At 47.1% G+C, this 17654-nt stretch overlaps 1 protein-coding gene across 1 annotated transcript in view; it reads left to right on the forward strand.

The window, feature by feature from the left end:
* MED13 (mediator complex subunit 13) overlaps window positions 1–17654 on the forward strand; it is a 3555174-nt gene that overhangs the window by 1033904 nt on the left and 2503616 nt on the right. Inside the window, exon 4 of the mRNA XM_044054535.1 lies at window positions 10788–10933. Coding sequence (XP_043910470.1) covers window positions 10788–10933 — 146 coding nt within the window. The remainder of the gene's footprint in view (window positions 1–10787; window positions 10934–17654) is intronic.

Raw genomic sequence — 17654 nt, forward strand, 5'->3', positions numbered from 1 at the left:
CCATATGCTGCTCGGTTAAAAAAAATCCAGCTCTACTCAGTTGCATACCGCCTACTTCGAGGCGATCTATGCCTGACATACAAAGCTATGTCAAATCCAGAATTAATGGACAATGGTCCACCTCAGTAAATCTAAATCCCTTAGAGCCACATGCTTGAGGGACTTGAACCTCAGCACAGAAATAACTAGAACTTGCTGGAGGGACAGGTTCATAACCCAGAGGCTCCCTTCACTCTGGAATAGAATTCCAGTTCATGTGAGGCAGAGCACCTCACTGAATCTCTTCAAGAAGAATCTCGATAGGTGGATTGGGGGATCGTAGGTTTGTCCCAGGGATTACTCCCGTGTCACTATTAGACAGAGGCTCACAGTAAACTAAACCTTAAAAAGGGCACAGTATACTCAAATCAAGGGGTGGCGTAAGCCATACAGAATCGGGCTAGGCTTATAATTGCCCCAGGGCAGATAGCCTAGTATGAACCTAAGAAGGGACAGCAACCAACACAGGACCAAAAACTTTTTTAATCAGGCCAACTGAGGGCAACCTGCCAGCAGATTACCCAAATGTAATGGCTGCAACAGTGAATACACTCAACATCTACATTTATGGTAAGAGTACACAACTGCACTTTTTCGTTTCCGAAATTGAAGTTGAAGTCTTCTAAAGCCAAGCACCCAGTTTGGGATCCTTTTTTCGTGTTCTAACTGATGTCAGAAAAAAGTTAACAGTTGTCTAGCCTATAGAAAGCATATACCACACCATGATTTCCATTCTTACTTTACCTGTTTAGGCCCAGACCACGACGTCCCTCGCTGCGGTTTTGTGCTTTGTTCAGCACCCAAACTATTCGTTATCCGGCCCTTATTGTAGCTTAATACTTTTGCTCTCAAATTTCGTATTCCGAAATGGCTTCGGTAAGCCGTCCGACTACCTATATTCCAAAAAAAGTAAGGATAAAGAGACTGCACAGATGCAAAACTGCTGACGACGCTTCCAATAAGCTAGTCGCCAGTTCACCGGTACTCAGTGAAGTGCTTTCGCAGCCCCTGATGCCAGTTTTGAATGATTCGCAGGCCGCTACCGAAACCTGTTTGGAGTCCAGTATGCAACTAGACTCTTGTGGATGTCTCTACCTTGGATGTGTCCGGAGATGTTGTGCAGGCACAGGCTTCCTAGGAAGTTCTTCGCAGTACCGATATTCAACACAAACCGATGACTTCTTTTGCATCTTCAGTTCTAAAACTACAGAGTTTCTAAGGCCAAGAGTACGAGCTAGGCTTAAAAAACCGACGACCCAAACTCAAGCGCCTGCTTCCTTGCCCCAGTCACATTTGCTTAAAATGGCGGAAGACCTTATCATGCTGATTAGGGGAAGCCAGCCTTCCCCTGCTAAAGGGAAAAGAGACTTGACCCCAGCAACATTACCTGACCAAGAGTTCGACAACTCTGAGGTTTCTGATTATGAAGACATGCCCTTATCTGCTTGTGAGTATTCAGATGCAGAGGAATCCATTCCTTCTGCCTCTCCTTCAGAAGATTTTTCTTTTGGTGAAACCCTACGTACTTTGAGAGAGCATTTCCAGGATTATCCTTATTCCAAAAAGAGACTTGGGGAATTTTTAGATTTACCACAGGACAGACCCTTAGCTATTCCTCCTGTTGTGGATGATGTCTTTATGGAATCCAGTCCAACTCCTGATACTTTACCTCTTGCCCCCAGGAAACCTGACGGGTGCTACAGAGTCCCTGACTCTAAAATTTCTTTTCAAGAATCGTACTGCTGACCCAGAGGTCATCTCCCAAGGACCTAAAGGAATAAAAGCTACTACAGCCAAGAGTCCCACCCCCTTGGACAGAGATTCCCAAGCGTTAGATGGGGTGAAAAAAGTATACACCCCTGCAACTCTTGCCATTAGAGCATTAAATTGTCAATTCCACATGCTGAAATACAAGCAACATACTATGGAAATTAAGCAAAAATTATCTACCATCCCTGACTGTGCAGAAAATAAAGAATTACAGGAGCTTGCACATTATGCAAGCCAAGTCTGCAAGCATACCCTGCAATGTGGGTTTGACGCGCTAGAAGCATATTGCAGGGCAGCAGTCACAAGTTCTGTATTTAGAAGGCATGCCTGGCTTAAGGAATAAACCTTGCCAGACCATGTCAAATCAAAATTATTGGACGTACCTCTGAACAAAGACAATCTGTTTGGAACCAAAGCAGAAGAGGTTCTAAAAAAGATGGAAGAAAAAGCCAAATCTATGCAGACAAAGATATTTTGCAAGTACAGCCTCCAAGATTAAGCAGGCATTGCCCCTCAAAACATTGGTCCTTTCCAGCCCCCTCAAGGCCACCTCAGATGAGACCTAGGGAAGTAGATCCCCCAGGCAACTGTCACAGAGTATGCAGAGATCTAAGCAATGGAGTACCTCCACTTTTAAAACAGGGAATGCTAAGCCACCCCCATATGGAAAGTTCACACTGACATCTCAACTCCTCCCCTCACCTCTACCCAATTGCTCGTGCCCCTAGGAGGAAAACCGGCCTATCATGCAAAAAACTGGGCCTCCATCACGAACGATTGATGGGTCCTCAACATAGTATCCCAGGGGTACAAAGCTTATTTCCGCATGCTGCCAACCTTAAAATGGTTCCCAGATCTTCCTCCAAACCAGGGGACAGAGGCACAAAAACAAGTTCAGTCCCTGCTCTCCATAAGGGCAATGCAGCCTGTTCCTGCAGAATGGATAGGTCAAGGTTTTTATTCCAGGCTTTTCCTGGTACACAGAAAAGAGGGCACCTGGCGCCCAATCTTAGATCTGTCCATTCTAAACACCTTCCTGGTGGTACCAAAATTCAAAATGCTCACCCTACAGCAGCTTCTCTCTATGCTGTCCAAAGATGCCTGGTTAGCCACCTTAGACCTAAAGGAAGCCTATCTGCATATCCCAATGAGGGACTCCTGCAGGAAATAACTGTTTCAGGGCAGGATCTATACATTATCAGATGTTCATCGTGCGACACTGCTGCAGTCACTACACTTGGGTTATCTTGTCGTCAGGCGGTTCCCCAGCCGGCCTGAGTTCCAAAGTCTTGGTCCAGCATCGGTTGCTGTCGCCTCCTCCCTGACATCAGTGCGACAGGGGTATATAAGATGCAGCCGACGCCATTTTCTTCAGTTTTTCTTGCCGCGGGGTGCCCGAAGCAAAAGCTGTTCGCAAGTGCCGGTCGGCCGTCTCCTGAGATTTTCATTCCGAATCCAGAACCGAAGTCTTCTACAAAGCTAAGTACCCCGTTGAGGAAACTTTTTCTTGCTTCAGACCGATGTCAGTAAAAGTTAATAACTGTATTTCTTGTGGGAAGCAAATACCTCATAAGGATTTCCATTCTTATTGTATCCCATGCCTAGGCCCAGACCACGACGTTACTGGTTGTCTGTTTTGTGCTAGCTTTAATAGGCACACTATTAAACGTCTGTTTGATTTTGCCCGACATTACTTTGGCAGAAAATTTAATTATACCATGCCATCGGAACTTCCGACGACCGGTATTTATAAAAAACGCAAAGACAAGGACAGGCATCAGAGGTCCAAAACTGACGAAGCCTCTTCTAGGCCAGTCACCGGTTCTCCGGATTTCAGTGAGGCGCCTTCGCAGCCCCTGACGACCGCTGCTGCAGAACCACAGGCCGCCCCCGACCCCCACGTGGAGATGGCTGGGCCTTCGGCTGCACTAGTTTTTCAGCAGACTGAAACCGATCCTGCAGAGAGATCCGGAGTACCTGAGCTACCCGCAGCTTCAGATGGTGTCTTCAGACCTACTCAGTTGAGCATTAAACCCTCTTCTAAGTCAAAGCCTCCTTTAAAAACTAAGAAACAAGTACAGCATTCTCCAGGACAGGCCTCCATGCCTAAGAAACAAATGCTCAAAATGGCCGAAGACCTAATCACTCTGATCAGGGGTTCCCATCCCCCACCTGATAAAAGGCCTAGACGGGATGCAGATTGACCATCCAACCAGGGATCCATTTCCTCAGATTCATCCTCAGACCTGGTATACTCTTTACCCCCTTATGAGGATTCGGATGCTGAGAAATCTATTCCATCAGCCTCTTCGCCTGAGGACTACTCCTTTGGGGAAACCTTACATACCACGAGGGAGCATTTACATTGGGAAGGCCAGGATTATTCAGAATCCAAGAAAAGGCTCAGAGACTTCCTATTACCTCGACACAGACCCCTGGCTATTCCGCCAGTGCTAGATATTGTGGATGATGTGTACACTGAATCCAGCTTAAATCCTGATTCCTTACCTCCAGCTCCACTTAAACCGGACAGATATTAGAGTCCCTGACTCTCACAAATTTCTGTATAAAAGCCCTGTTTGCTGATCCTGAAACTATTTCTCAGGGACCCAAAGGGATTAAGGCCTCATCAGCAAAGAACCCAGTTCCATCTGACAGAATCCAGAGCATTAGACAGTTGGGGAAATAAAGTATATGTCTGCAACTTTAGCAATGAGAGCCTTAAATTGCCAGTTTCACATGCTAAAATATCAGCAATTTTTTATGTCTATGTTGAAACAAAAAATGCTTCCAGATACAGATCCTCCTAATTTAAAGAAATGCAGGATTTATTGCATGCCGCTGAATAAGTGGGAAAGCATACTTTGCAATGTGGTTTTGATTCTTTAGAGGCCTCATGCAGAGCAGCAGTTACAGGCTCTGTCATTAGAAGACATGTGTGGTTAAAAGAACATATGTTACCAGATCATGTTAAAGCTAAATTACGGATGCACCTTTACAGCAGGATGTTTTATTTGGCGTTAAGGCAGAAGAGATGTTAAAGAAAATGGAGGATAAGGCAAAATCTATGCAAACGGTGAAGGATTTCTTACAGGTTCAGCCTCCTCGATTTAGTAGAAACTGGCCAACAAAGAATTGGTCCTTTCCAGTTAGACCTCAAAGGGGCAGATACAGACATCCGAGAGGTAGAGGTCAACCACAAGGTCCTTACAGGCCTCGACAATGGGGTGCTTCAGGCCAGAAAGAAGGGGAAGACAGGCACCAACCATATAAAAAACAGCCCCAATGACTTCCCACTCTAGCTGCCAAACAACTCACTCTTGGCAGCCCCCTTGGGAGGAAAACTGGCACTTTTTTATCACAATTGACATATGATCACCCAAGACAAATGGGTTCTCAATATTATTTCAGAAGGTTACAGGTTCCACTTTCACACTCTGCCAAGATTACAAGGAATGCTACATCTGCCACTAAATCAATGGGCAGAGGCCCAAAAACAAATTAAGGCACTCATGAACATGGGAGCTATTCAAAAGGTACCACCACAGGAACAAGGGCAAGGATTTTACTGTACTCTTTCTGGTTCCCAGAAAAGACAAAGCCTGGAGGCCCATTCTGGATCTTTCTCGACTAAACACTTAACTGGATGTTCCAAAATTCAAAATGTTGACATTACAGCAGCTTCTTCCCATGCTGGGCAATCAAGCTTGGCTCATGACTTTGGACCTCAAGGAGGTATATACCTGCATGTCCCTATCGAACACAATTGCAGAAGATACGTCAGATTCAAAGCTGGTACAATGCACTACCAATTCTCTGCACTGCCCTTTTGCTTATCTACTGTGCCCAGGGTCTTCACGAAGTGCCTGGCACCAGTAATTGCATTTTGCAGACAAAAAGGAATTCAAATATATCCATACCTGGACGACTGCCTCATTCAAGCAGAGACAAAGGACATTCTTCTACAGCATCTGGCATTTGTAAAAAGGTTGCTAATTTCTCTAGGGTACACAGTAAACGAAAAGAAGTCAAAACTAGTGCCCTCGCAACAGATTATATTCCTGGGTAGCAGCTTAAATACAACGGCCCAGATGTCTTACCTCATGCCAGACAAACAAGTTCAACTAACTCAATATTTTCAATTACTGGCAAAAAAGTCCCATCTCCCTGCAAAAAAAATTCTGCAGGCCCTGAGATTCATGGCATCCTGCATTCTACTAATACCATATGTCAGACTGCATATGAGGAAATTACAATGGTACCTAAAAAGTGTTTGGACTCAACACACTCAGTTTAGAAGCAGTAATACCAATGATAACCTGCCTACAACAGGAGTTTCCATGGTGGGCACAGGCATGTCACCTAAATAAGGGTCAGCCTTTTACCCAACCCACAGCCAGGCAAACTCTAACACATGCTTTGGTTTACGCCTGGGGAGCACACATGGCAGGAAAATGCATTCAGGGCAAGTGGACCACACACCAGATGCATCTTCACATCAATCAAAAAGAGATGTTGGCTGTTCAAAATGCCCTAACAGCTTTCAAGGACCTTCTGCATCCAGGACAGTTATTACTAAAGACAGACAACACCACAGTAATGTGGTACATAAGCAAGGGGGCACTCATTCTTATCCCCATATGCAGGCAAGCCATAACCTTGTGGAACACAGCTCTAATGTATCAAGTTCACCTGCAAGCACAATTCCTGCCAAGAAAGAAAAATACTCTGGCAGACGATCTAAGCAGAAATATCATGGACCCTCACGAATGGAAGTTGAATCCACAAATCTTCAGCATGGTAATGCAAAAATGGGGATGCCCAGACATAGATCTTTTTGCCTCCCCACTGAATTGCCAACTACAAAAATTCTGCACAAGGACTTATCACAAACAAGCATGGAAAGTGGACGCTCTGTTGTTCAGCTGGAAAAAACTAAAAGTTTATGCCTTCCTGCCACTGCCTCTCCTTTCAAATGTACTCCTAAAAGCCAGACAAGAAAAAACACAGATCCTGATTGCTCCAGACTGGCCACGCCAGCACTGGTACCCTATCTTAAGGAACTTGGCTCAAGGACCACCATGGATTTTGCCTCAAATTCCACACCTTCTGACTCAACAAAACAATCGGATCTTGCACGGTCAGCTCAAAACCCTAAACCTAGCTGCATGGCAGATACATTAGCCAAACAGGCAACACCTCTCTCTAAAGCTGTTATGGATGTCATTTTGGAGTTCAGGGGGCCTAGCACCAGGAAAGCTTACTCAGAAAAATGGAAGAGATTCTGCGCCTGGAACCAGGCTCAAAACCTTGACTCTCTTGTTCCAAATATTCCTCAGATTTTACAATACTTAACTGAGATGCTGGACAGAGGCCTATCCTTCTCATCAATTAAGATCCATGCCTCTGTCATTTCAGCACATTAAAACACGGATCCTCCTTTATTCTCTCATCCCTTGCTAAAGTAGTACCTCAGAGGGGCTAAAAACATAAGACCGCCCCGGAGAGCACCAACACCAACTTGGGACCTCAATTTCGTTTTGGAAAAACTGACCCTACCACCTTTTGAGCCAGCCAATACAGCCGATCTAAAATTTTTATCATGGAAAACAGCTCTGCTCCTGGCAGTAACTTCAGCATGAAGAGTCTCAGAGCTACAGGCATTAATGGCAGTGGAACGTTTTATAATTTTTCATCAGGACAAGGTTTCTTTAAGGACAAACCCTACCTTTATGCCAAAGGTAATATCTAGTGTGGCTCTTAACCAAACCATCCATTTGCCAACTTTTTATCCAAACCCCCAGAATAAAGGGGAGAAACTTCTGCATTCTTTGGACATACACAGGCAGCGATGCTTCTACTTGGACAAAACAAAAGCTTTCAGGAAAACTGAGCAACTGTTTGTAGCATATGCTGTAGGATCACAGGGCAAGGCTATCTCAAAGCAGACTGTATCCAAATGGATAGGACACTGTATTCGTTACTGCTACACACAGCATGAAAAATCTGTCCCAAATACCATTAGGCCACATTCCACCAGGACAACAGCCACTTCAACAGCCTTTCTCAGAGGAGTACCTACCAAGGAAATTTTGGAGGCTGCAACTTGGAGTTCAGTGCACACCTTTGCCATGCATTACCACCTGCCTCTTTACTGTAAATCCAGAGCAGGATTTGCCATTGCAGTTCTGCAGGGCCTCATAGCCAATCCTAACTCTCTATAGACCAGCCACCCAGCCTTAGCTTTGGGATTCTACCCAAGTGTAGTGACTGCAGCAGTGTAACATGATGAACATAGTACAGTTTTGCACCTACCATAAATGTAGATGTTCGAGTGTTCACACTGCAGTCCAGGTTACCCTCACATCATCCCTTCTGAACTAGCTGGACTTATCTATACCTTTCTATACTATACAGCCTTTGTGGTGTATTTGCTTGTAACTGAAGGTATTGTTTTTATTTTATATGTATATTTTTTTATTAGCAATATGTATTGCCTACCTATTGGGGGCACCTGACATATGGGGCAAGAAAAACTGAAGAAAATGGCGTCTGATGCATCTTGTATACCCCTGGTGCACTGATGTCAGGGAAGAAGTGACGGCAACCGACGCCGAACCAAGACTTTGGAACTCTGGCCGACTGCAGGACCGCCTGATGGCAGGATAACCCAAGTGTAATGACTGCAGCAGTGTGAACACTCTAACATCTACATTTATGGTAGGTACAAAACTGTACTTTTGCCTCCTTCCAGAACTACCAATTGGTCAAATTCTGCACAAGGACTCCCCACTAACAAGCTTGGAAAGTGGATGTTTGTCCTTCAGCTGGAAAAATCTATCCGTTTATGCTTTTCCTCTGACTATCCTCTCCAAAGTACTACTAAAGATCTAACAGGACAAACCAAGGATGATACTGATTGCACCAGACTGGCCACGCCAACACTTTTACCCCCTCTTGCGCAGTGTTTCACAGCTAGCCCCATGGCAACTGCCTCAGACCCCTACCCTGCTGTCACAGCAGGAGAGCTAGATTCTGCACCCCCAACTTCAAACTCTGAACCTGTCAGCCTGGCTAATTACCTAATCTCTCCGTTACCATCCCTCAGCAAACAAGTGTTGGATGTCATTTTGGAGGCAAGGAGGCCTAGTACTAGAAAATCTTATGCTGAAAAAATGGCAAAGATTCTGTGCCTGGAACCAAACTCAAGGGATGGCCACAGCAGTGCCCACTTTACCTCGGATTCTTCAATATTTTTGCTTCACAAGGGCTTTTCTATTTCCTCCATCAAAATTCAGTCCTCAGCCATTTCAGCTCATTACAGCACAGAACCACCCCTCTTTTCAGGCAGTTTCTCAGTGGGGCCACAACCCAGGAGAGACCCAACTCTAGCCTGGGCCTTAACTTTGTATTGGAAAAACTCACTCTTCCTCCTTTTGTACCAGCTGCAACTGCAGAGTTAAAATTCCTTTCTTGGAAAACAGCTTTCTTTTTAGCAATCACTTCAGCAAGAAGGGTATCAGAATTACAAGCCCTTATGGCAGTGGAGCCTCATCTTTCATTCGGGCAGGGTGTCCATCAGGGCCAACCCCTCTTTCATGCTCAAGGTGGTATCCAGTGTGGCATTTAATCAGTTCATTCATTTGCCAACCTTTTCTAATCCACAGAACAAAAGGGAATGGATACTGCACTCCTTAGATGTGCACAGACAACTTAGATTTTACTTGGACAGGACTATACCTCTAAGGAAATCTGATCAACTACTGGTGGCATTTGCTGCAGGGGCAGAGGGGAGGGCTATTTCAAATCAAACCATTTCGAAATGGATAGGCCATTGCATTCATTTCGGCTATAAAGCACCATGGAAAACCTATCCCACAGGGATTAGACCCCATTCAACCAGGGCTGCATCTACCTCTACAGGCTTTCTCAGAGGAGACATCCTAGAAGCTGCTACCTGGAATTCTGTACATACTTTCACCAAGCATCATCATTTGCCAATTTTCTCTGAATCCAGAGCTGGCTTTGCCACTGCAGTCTTGCAGGGCATTATAGCTGGTCCTAATGCTATATAAATTCCTCCTCCCATCCTTAGCTTTGGAAATCTACCCAAACGGGATGACTGCAACAGTGAAACACAAAGAACATAGTACAGTTGTGTACACTTACCATAAATGTAGATGTTCGAGTGCATTCACTGTTGCAGTCCTGGTTACCCTCCCTCCAGCCCCCTGACTTCTTTTGGCTATATCTCTATTCTCCTTTACTATAATTAAAAGCTTTTTGTGTATTTGCTTTTTTGTTGGAGGTATAAAGATGAGACGCAGTACTCAAGACTTTGATAATCAGGCCGACTGAGGGCTACTGCAAGCAGATAACCCAAATGTGATGACTGCAACAGTGAATATACTTGAACATCTACATTTATGGTAAGTGTATACAACTGTACTTTGTGTACACTTACCATAAATGTAGATGTTCAAGTGTATTCACTGTTGCAGTCCTGGTTTCCCACCCTCTAGCCCCATTGTCTGTCTCTCTCTCTCTCTCTTCCTCACCCCTTACAGGGCGATTGGTATTTACTTTGTACTGGTGGTTGTATTCCACCTTGGCATAGCTCCCTGTTTGGGGGCTCCTGACATTTAGGGCAAGAAAAACTGATGCAATGGCATCAGCTGCCTGTTTTTATACCACTGACGACCTGACGTCAGTCCTGGAGCAACAGCAACAGACGCAGAAATACTAGGTCTCTGGTATTTGGGCAGACTGAGGGCTACCCCTGGCAGGATAACCCAAGTGTGATGACTGCAAGAGTGAATACACTCCATCTACATTTATGGTAAGTGTACACAACTGTACTTTTCTGTGGTATGTGCATCGGGTTAGCGTGTCACTTTGCTTATTTTAAGGCTGAGATTTCTATGGATCTTTTTCTTGTGATCATTTTAGATTAAGCCAATTTTTATTTTCTTTTCTAGTGAGCACTTGTCCTGTTCTTTCACTTTCTTCTTGCATGGAGACAGCAATGTTTGTACCAGCGTGGAAATCAACCAGCACCAGCCTGTATACCTCTTAAGTGAAGAACATCTTACTCTTGCCCAGCAGTCTAACAGTCCTTTTCATGGTGAGTCTAGGTTAGAAAATATAATTTGGTTACTGCTGTGTGTGATTATACTAGGCTTTTTAGGATAAGGATCTTTTCTTGCAGTACTTAGTTTTGAGGGATGTTAAACTGCAGCAACTGTGATTTCTTTCTGATGTTTTGCAATTGAGTTCATTAAAGAAATGATAACTTACCCAAACAGTGCAGGTATATTCTTGAGTTATTTTAGTCTGATGTGAAGCCAGGACACAGTTATTGGTGTGGAGTTTCAGCATTCCCCTCCCTCTGACATGTTCTGTACTAGGAAAAGATGAGAGCAGTAAAGCTGTACCTGTCAGGGATGGCATACAAATTGCACTGCTGACAGTATTGTACAGGAAGTGCTCACCCTTTGAAATGAATGCTGCCTATAGTAATTTTGACTCGTAACCTTCAGTCTCAGAAAAAGGCAGAGATACCTTATAAAGTACCCCCATAACGAACAATTGAGCTGAAGTTTTCTTTTGATCTTCAACCTGTGGGTTCCCGGATCTTGCACAGGTCTGACTTGGCTGCATATCCAACATCTGATCTGAGCTCAAACCTCCTCCCCTGCCCATAATGCCCCCTCTCCTTCCTCACTTCATTTCTCGTTTGCTGTGCTCAAGTCCACATCGCAGCCCATGCTCTGCTAAAAACTTTGGATAAGAGACTTTCCTTTTTGCCTTGTACCGCGCTCTTTTAACTATACTTTTCCCTTTTTTGTTTTTCTACATCCCCTCGTGCTTTCTGCATCAGTTGTAACAAAAATAACCCTCTCTTCTTTCCTGTCTCTCGTGTGTGTGTCTGTGTGTGTGTCTGTGTGTGTGTCTGTGTGTGTGTCTGTGTGTGTGTCTGTGTGTGTGTGTGTTGTGTGCGTGTGTTTGTGTGTGTGCTTGTGTGTGTGTGTGTTTGTGTGTGTTGTGTGTGTGTGTGTGTGTGTGTGTGTGTGTGTGTTGTGTGTGTGTGTGTGTGTGTGTGTGTCTGTGTGTGTGTGTTTGTGTGTGTGTGTGTGTGTGTGTGTGTGTGTGTGTGTGTGTGTTTGTGTGTGTGTGTCTGTGTGTGTGTGTCTGTGTGTGTGTGTGTGTGTGTGTGTGTCTGTGTGTGCCTGTCTGTGTGTGCCTGTCTGTGTGTGTGCCTGTGTGTGTGTGCTGTCTGTGTGCTGTGCCTCTCTCTGGCTCTCTCGCTCTCTCTGGCTCTCTCGCTCTCTCTGGCTCTCTCGCTCTCTCTGGCTCTCGCTCTCTGGCTCTCTCTGGCTCTCGCTCTCTCTCTGGCTCTCGCGCGCTCTCTCTCTGGCTCTCGCGCTCTCTGGCTCTCTCTCTCTCTGGCTCGCGCTCTCTCTGGCTCTCTCTCTCTCGCTCTCTCTCTCTGGCTCTCGCGCTCTCTCTCTCTGGCTCTCGCTCTCTCTCTCTGGCTCTCGCGCGCTCTCTCTCTGGCTCTCGCTCGCTCTCTCTGGCTCTCGCTCTCTCTCTCTCTGGCTCTCTCTCTCTCTCGCTCTCTCTCTCTCTGGCTCTCTCTCTCTCTCTCTCTCTCTCTCTCTCTCTCTCTCTCTCTCTCTCTCTCTCTCTGTGTGGCCATGTAGTTGGGGGGTATATCTGAAACCCCCATGTCATGCTTCTGAAAATGCAGTGTGTGGCCACTACCTCTCCCCAACTGATGGCCACACTCTGTACACTGTATGTCTTGGGGAAGCCCGTCTGTACATCTCATGTTCCATCTGTGCTGGGTTTAATCCCTGTGCACTGATGGACAGGAAAAATCTGATTTTGAGGGGCCTACTTCCCCCTCCTACCAATGGGGTACAGGAGTCTTCTACCCAAGCTTCTACTTTGGTCTCTGCCCTGGTTTGTAGGACTCAAACTCCCACCAAGAGGCCCGGGGATGGAGACGAGTCAGCCAGATCTGCTAAGTGTAAAGACAGGGCCCAGAAGCGATCCCCGGATCGCTCTGCTTCTGCGTGCCCTCTGACTGAAGTTAGGTAGGCTCCGAGGATGGAGTCTCCCCGGCTCAATTTCCCCCGGTTCTTTCCAGAGCTGGAGGAGCTTTGGACCTGGTTGACTGCAAAGGCTTCCCCTTACCGCCCTTCTAGGCTGGTGTCGGTGACCCTCCTCTTCTTGCTCCACCTGCAGCCTTTCCGAAGTGGAGATTGATAGGGTGATGTGGAAGTTTATCTGCTCCCAAGTACAGTTGGGGAGTCCTGCCTGCCCCCTCTCCCTCTGGAGCTGGGTGCATGCAATTGGTGTTCATCCCTATTGCTGCTCCTCTAATCTGATTTCCAGTTTCGGAGCTGTTGGATCCGAGGACACTTTGCATCGAGGGGTTGGCTCTGGTAGCCTAGGCGTCCGATCCGAGGGGATGGTGTCTGATCAGAGCCTTTCGGAGCACAGCCTTTCTTTTGGTATCCCGGCATCTGGAGGTTTGGCTTTGGCTCCCCAGTCAGGTCAGTGTGTTATGACTCCGGCCATTCTTCCTTGTTAGATCTGTTCTCCTTCTTATTCTGTGTGATGGAGAGAGTCCTCTTGATCCCATTGAGACCCTTGATAGTTTTGTCTTTGGAGTCCATCCTGGCTTCCTCAGTTTCTGGTGTGGACCCAGCCATTCTACCATCTTAGGGACAACCTGCTGCCTCTTTGCCCCAGGGCGCTCTCTCGTGGGAGCAGCGATACATTGGCAAGTCCTCCCTAGAGCGAACCACTGAGGAGATCCCCCTGAAACGTGCGTGCAAAAGGCGGCACTTAGACTCCCCTCTGGAGTCCCTCATGGAAGACACCAATTTGGAGGAAGGGGAAAGTTCGTTCCAAGGATGTCTCCTTTGGAGACATGGAAACCCTACGCCAGTGTGTGTGTGTGTGTGTGTGTGGGGGGGGGGGGGTAGTCTGCCTAAAAACCTAACTCAGGCGAATCATTGTTCCTGGAGGTATTTGGCACAGGACCCTCTACTTCCTGGGTGTCCCCTTCCGGGGATCCTTTGCATCTTATCATATGTCTGGTGTGGAAAGTACCAGACACGGTGGAGCCCATTCGCAAATGCCCTGACAAGGTTTTGAGTCCCCCTTTGGACAGGACCCATTGGACTTTGGGATCCCTGGTCGATGCCTTGGGGGTGGTGGCTGCCACTATGGAGGAGCTCTCACGGGAGAGCTCCACGGTCCAACCTCCTGACCAACAGTCTAGGACAATGGACCATTTTCGGAAGCGGGTTTATGCTTCAGCGACCTTTTCTGTGCAGGCACTGAATTATGTGGCACATGTGATAAGACTGCTGCGAGACCTGGTCAAGGAGGTCGCTGAGTCTGCCCTGGGTCCATGTCGCCGGAGGACAAGAAAGTGTTCTGAATGGCCACCCTGACTTCTGTCACTAACACCTCTATGCATCTCCTTTCCCATGCTACCGAGGGCATTGCTAGAGCTGCTGATACAGGCATTGCCATCAGGTGCCTTGCCTGTCTCTGGCTCTATGCCTTTTTGGAACCCTTCAAGGCAGCTTATAAGATTGCCATGTATGACGGTTCCTCCCTTTCTGGGAAGTCTGTACGTAACACCTTAGTCCATAGGGAGAAGGACAGGAAAACTGTCTACCATCGGGATCCATTTTTCAGTCTCTCAACCAACCTTCTCGAGGAGTCAACGGGGGGGGGCAAGAAGATGTGGTTCCGAACATCTCAGAACTATTCCCAGGACACTGAGGACTCTCCTTCCCCAGGGGCAGAGAGGGTTTGATAGAAGCCGCCCTAGAGGCACAGGGGTTCCGAGAAATCAAGGGTCTTGTGAGTCTTTCTCAGAGGGACCCACGCAGCAACCTTGAATGGTTGCCTGGCTATGCTCATCTCTGGAGGTAGTTGTGGGCTGCTTAGTGCTACACCTAACAGCATTCGAGTCTATCACGGAAGATCGTTGGATGTTGCAAATTGTATCTCGAGGCTATTCACTCTATTTCTCATGTCACCCCATCCACCCAGACACCTTCTGGACATTCCACCTGCACCATGGGAGGATACAGCACTGGAGATTGCAAGGCTGCTAGAAAAGCGAGTCGTCCAACCCGTCCACCCTGTCCCCCCAACAAGTCCAGGTTAGGCATTTATTCCAGGTTCTTTTTGGTGCCAAAGACGACGGGGGACTTAAGACCCATTCTGGATCTTTCCACCTTGTCTGTTGTCAAGATAAAATTCTGGATGGGCTCCCTTCTATCTTGCCCTTTCTGCAAGAGAATGATTGGATGTGCTCCATCGACTTCCAGGATGCATACTACCATATCAGCATGGACAGGCGATCTATGAGGTTCCTCCACTTCCAGCTGGGGGGGGGGCAGTCATCAGTTCAGAGCGCTCCCTTTTGATCTCACCACAGCCCCCAGGGTGTTCACCAAAGTGATGGCAGTGGTAGAGGCTCACCTGAGACTGCAGGGCATACAGGTCTTCCCCCTACCTGGACGATTGGCTCCTCGCTGGCCCTTTCAGACATCAGCTCAATCAAGCCAGGGATTCCCTTCTCCTAGCCCAACGGTTTGGCATTACCATCAATCTGAACACGTAGTCTCTGGCCCTGGTTCAAGTGTTAGTTTCACTGGGGCTTGATTGGACACTATTCAAACCAAATCTCTTACCTTGGACAGGACTCCGTCTCTGAAGCTACACATCCTTTGCATTCTCCAAGCTCAGTCACTTACAGCGGAAATGGTATTAAGGATGATGAGGTCCGTGGCAGCCACAATCTATCTCTTGCCCATGGCACATGTTTACATTTGGGTTCTTCAGTGGACCCTCAAGGTCAAATGGTCCATTTTAGATCTCCCTTTGTCTCATCCTGTTAGTCTGTTGGGTGTGCAGGGACTCTATTCTGTGGTGGATTCATTTCCCGGATCTGGGCTGGGGTCGCTTCTTTCTTCTGCTGTCCTCCTTGGCAACGGTGACTACAGGCGCCTCCCTACTTGGGGGGGGGGGGCACTGCTTGGGAAGGACAGTCCAAGGCACGTGGTCCCCCTATGAGACCATATTGCATATCAGCATCCTGGAGATGAGGACGGTGTTCTAGCGTTGCAGGCTCTCCATGACCATCTTTCCCCAGGGATGATTGCTATCCAGAGGGACAATGTCTGTGGTCTGGTACATCAACAAATAGGGTCGAACCAGGTCTTACCCTTTATGTCCCGAAGCCATGTGTGTGTGAGTGGGCGATCTCCATGGACCATTTTCTAGTGGTAGTGCACATTCCTAGGAGGTCCAACATTTTAGCAAACAGATTCAGCAGGTCTATTCTGATGCCCTACGAGTGGTCTCAGAATTTTTCAGTAGCGAAACAGATCTATCTCAGTTGGCAGCCTTGCTGCGACCTCTTCACTTCTCCTTCCAATGTGAAATGCAGCGAGTCCTTCGCTCTGAACTCCCCACTGGGAGAAGTCCCCAGAGACTCTGATTCATGCTCGGTCTCCTGGTCTCCTTTATGCTTATCCTCCTCTTCACTTGTTTCCAAAATTCCTTCAGAAAGCTCACAGGCTGGCGTGCTTGGTTATCTTCATTGCCGCATTTTGCCCTCGTCTGGTCTAGTTCCCCCTCTCTGGTCTTAACTGGTGGCTCCAGCATGGACGTTGGATCCAGTTCCGGATCCTATTTCTCATCCGTCAGAGATTCCCCATCCAGAACCGGGCAGTCTGAAGTTCACTGCTTGGCTGCTGCAGTTCCCATGTTAGTCAAGACACCTGACTTAACTTCACCTGTCAAAAGGATCCTGGTGGCGGCTCATAAGTTTTCCACCAGAAAGGTGTAGTCTAGCAAATGGAAACGTTCTTCGATCTGGGCCACGCAGTGTGCCCTAGATCCCTTCACTGCCCTGGTCTCAGCGGTCTTAGAATTTTTGTCTGGGATCTTTCAGCATGGTGCCAGTTCTTCTACAGTCAAGGTCCAACTCGCAGCGATTTCTAATTTTCATGTCGGTGATGTAGGTTCATAGGTAGGTACTAGGTTATTTGCCCAACGGCATTTATAAGCCTAACCAGAATGTGTTGGCTTTTGCTGCCCCCTTAGATTAGTTCCCTGTGCCTCTGTCCAGCAGTGCCACTGAAGTGATCCCCGGGGTAAATGTTTTCCATCCACTCATCAAAGTTTCTCTTGAAGTGCATTAGCGAGGAGCTCTGCCTAATGTAAATTGGAATCTTGTTCCAAAGCATGGGATGTCTCGGGGACAGGAATCTATCCCCCCAGCACATCCTGTATATTGTTGTGGTGAGGTTTACATCCCTAGAGGGTGTGGCTCGAGGGGATAAGGTTTTCTTTAGGTGGTGCATTTCCATTGGTTCTGTGTTGGTCATGGCCTTGTATGTCAGGCAGAGATCACCCCAGAGTAGGTGGTATGCAACAGAGTACAGCTGGAGTTTCTTCAGTCAAGCTGCATAGGGCATCTGTTTGTTTGAGGCCAGCGATCCTTTTTGTGAGGTACTTCTCTGGTCTTTCCAGCTGTTGCAGGTGTCTTGTAAGGTACATCCCAAATGGGGCGTTGTACTCTATGATGGGTCTGATTGATGAGTAGAGGGGCACAATGACATCTTTTGATCTGGATGGGAACCCTTTTGTGATTTGTTGTGCCACATAGAAGGATTTTCTAACCACTTTGGCAATGTGATTATCAAAGGTGAGACCACTATCCACCTGGGTCCCTAGATCCCTCACCACGTCTTCCGTATTTAGGGCCCTGCCACCTATGTGGTAGCTCGTGGGGGGTACTTTTT

Source organism: Protopterus annectens, chromosome 13.part0 (genome assembly GCF_019279795.1).
Source record: "Protopterus annectens isolate FY-2018-M chromosome 13.part0, PAN1.0, whole genome shotgun sequence".
In the NCBI taxonomy this organism is placed as follows: domain Eukaryota; kingdom Metazoa; phylum Chordata; order Ceratodontiformes; family Protopteridae; genus Protopterus; species Protopterus annectens.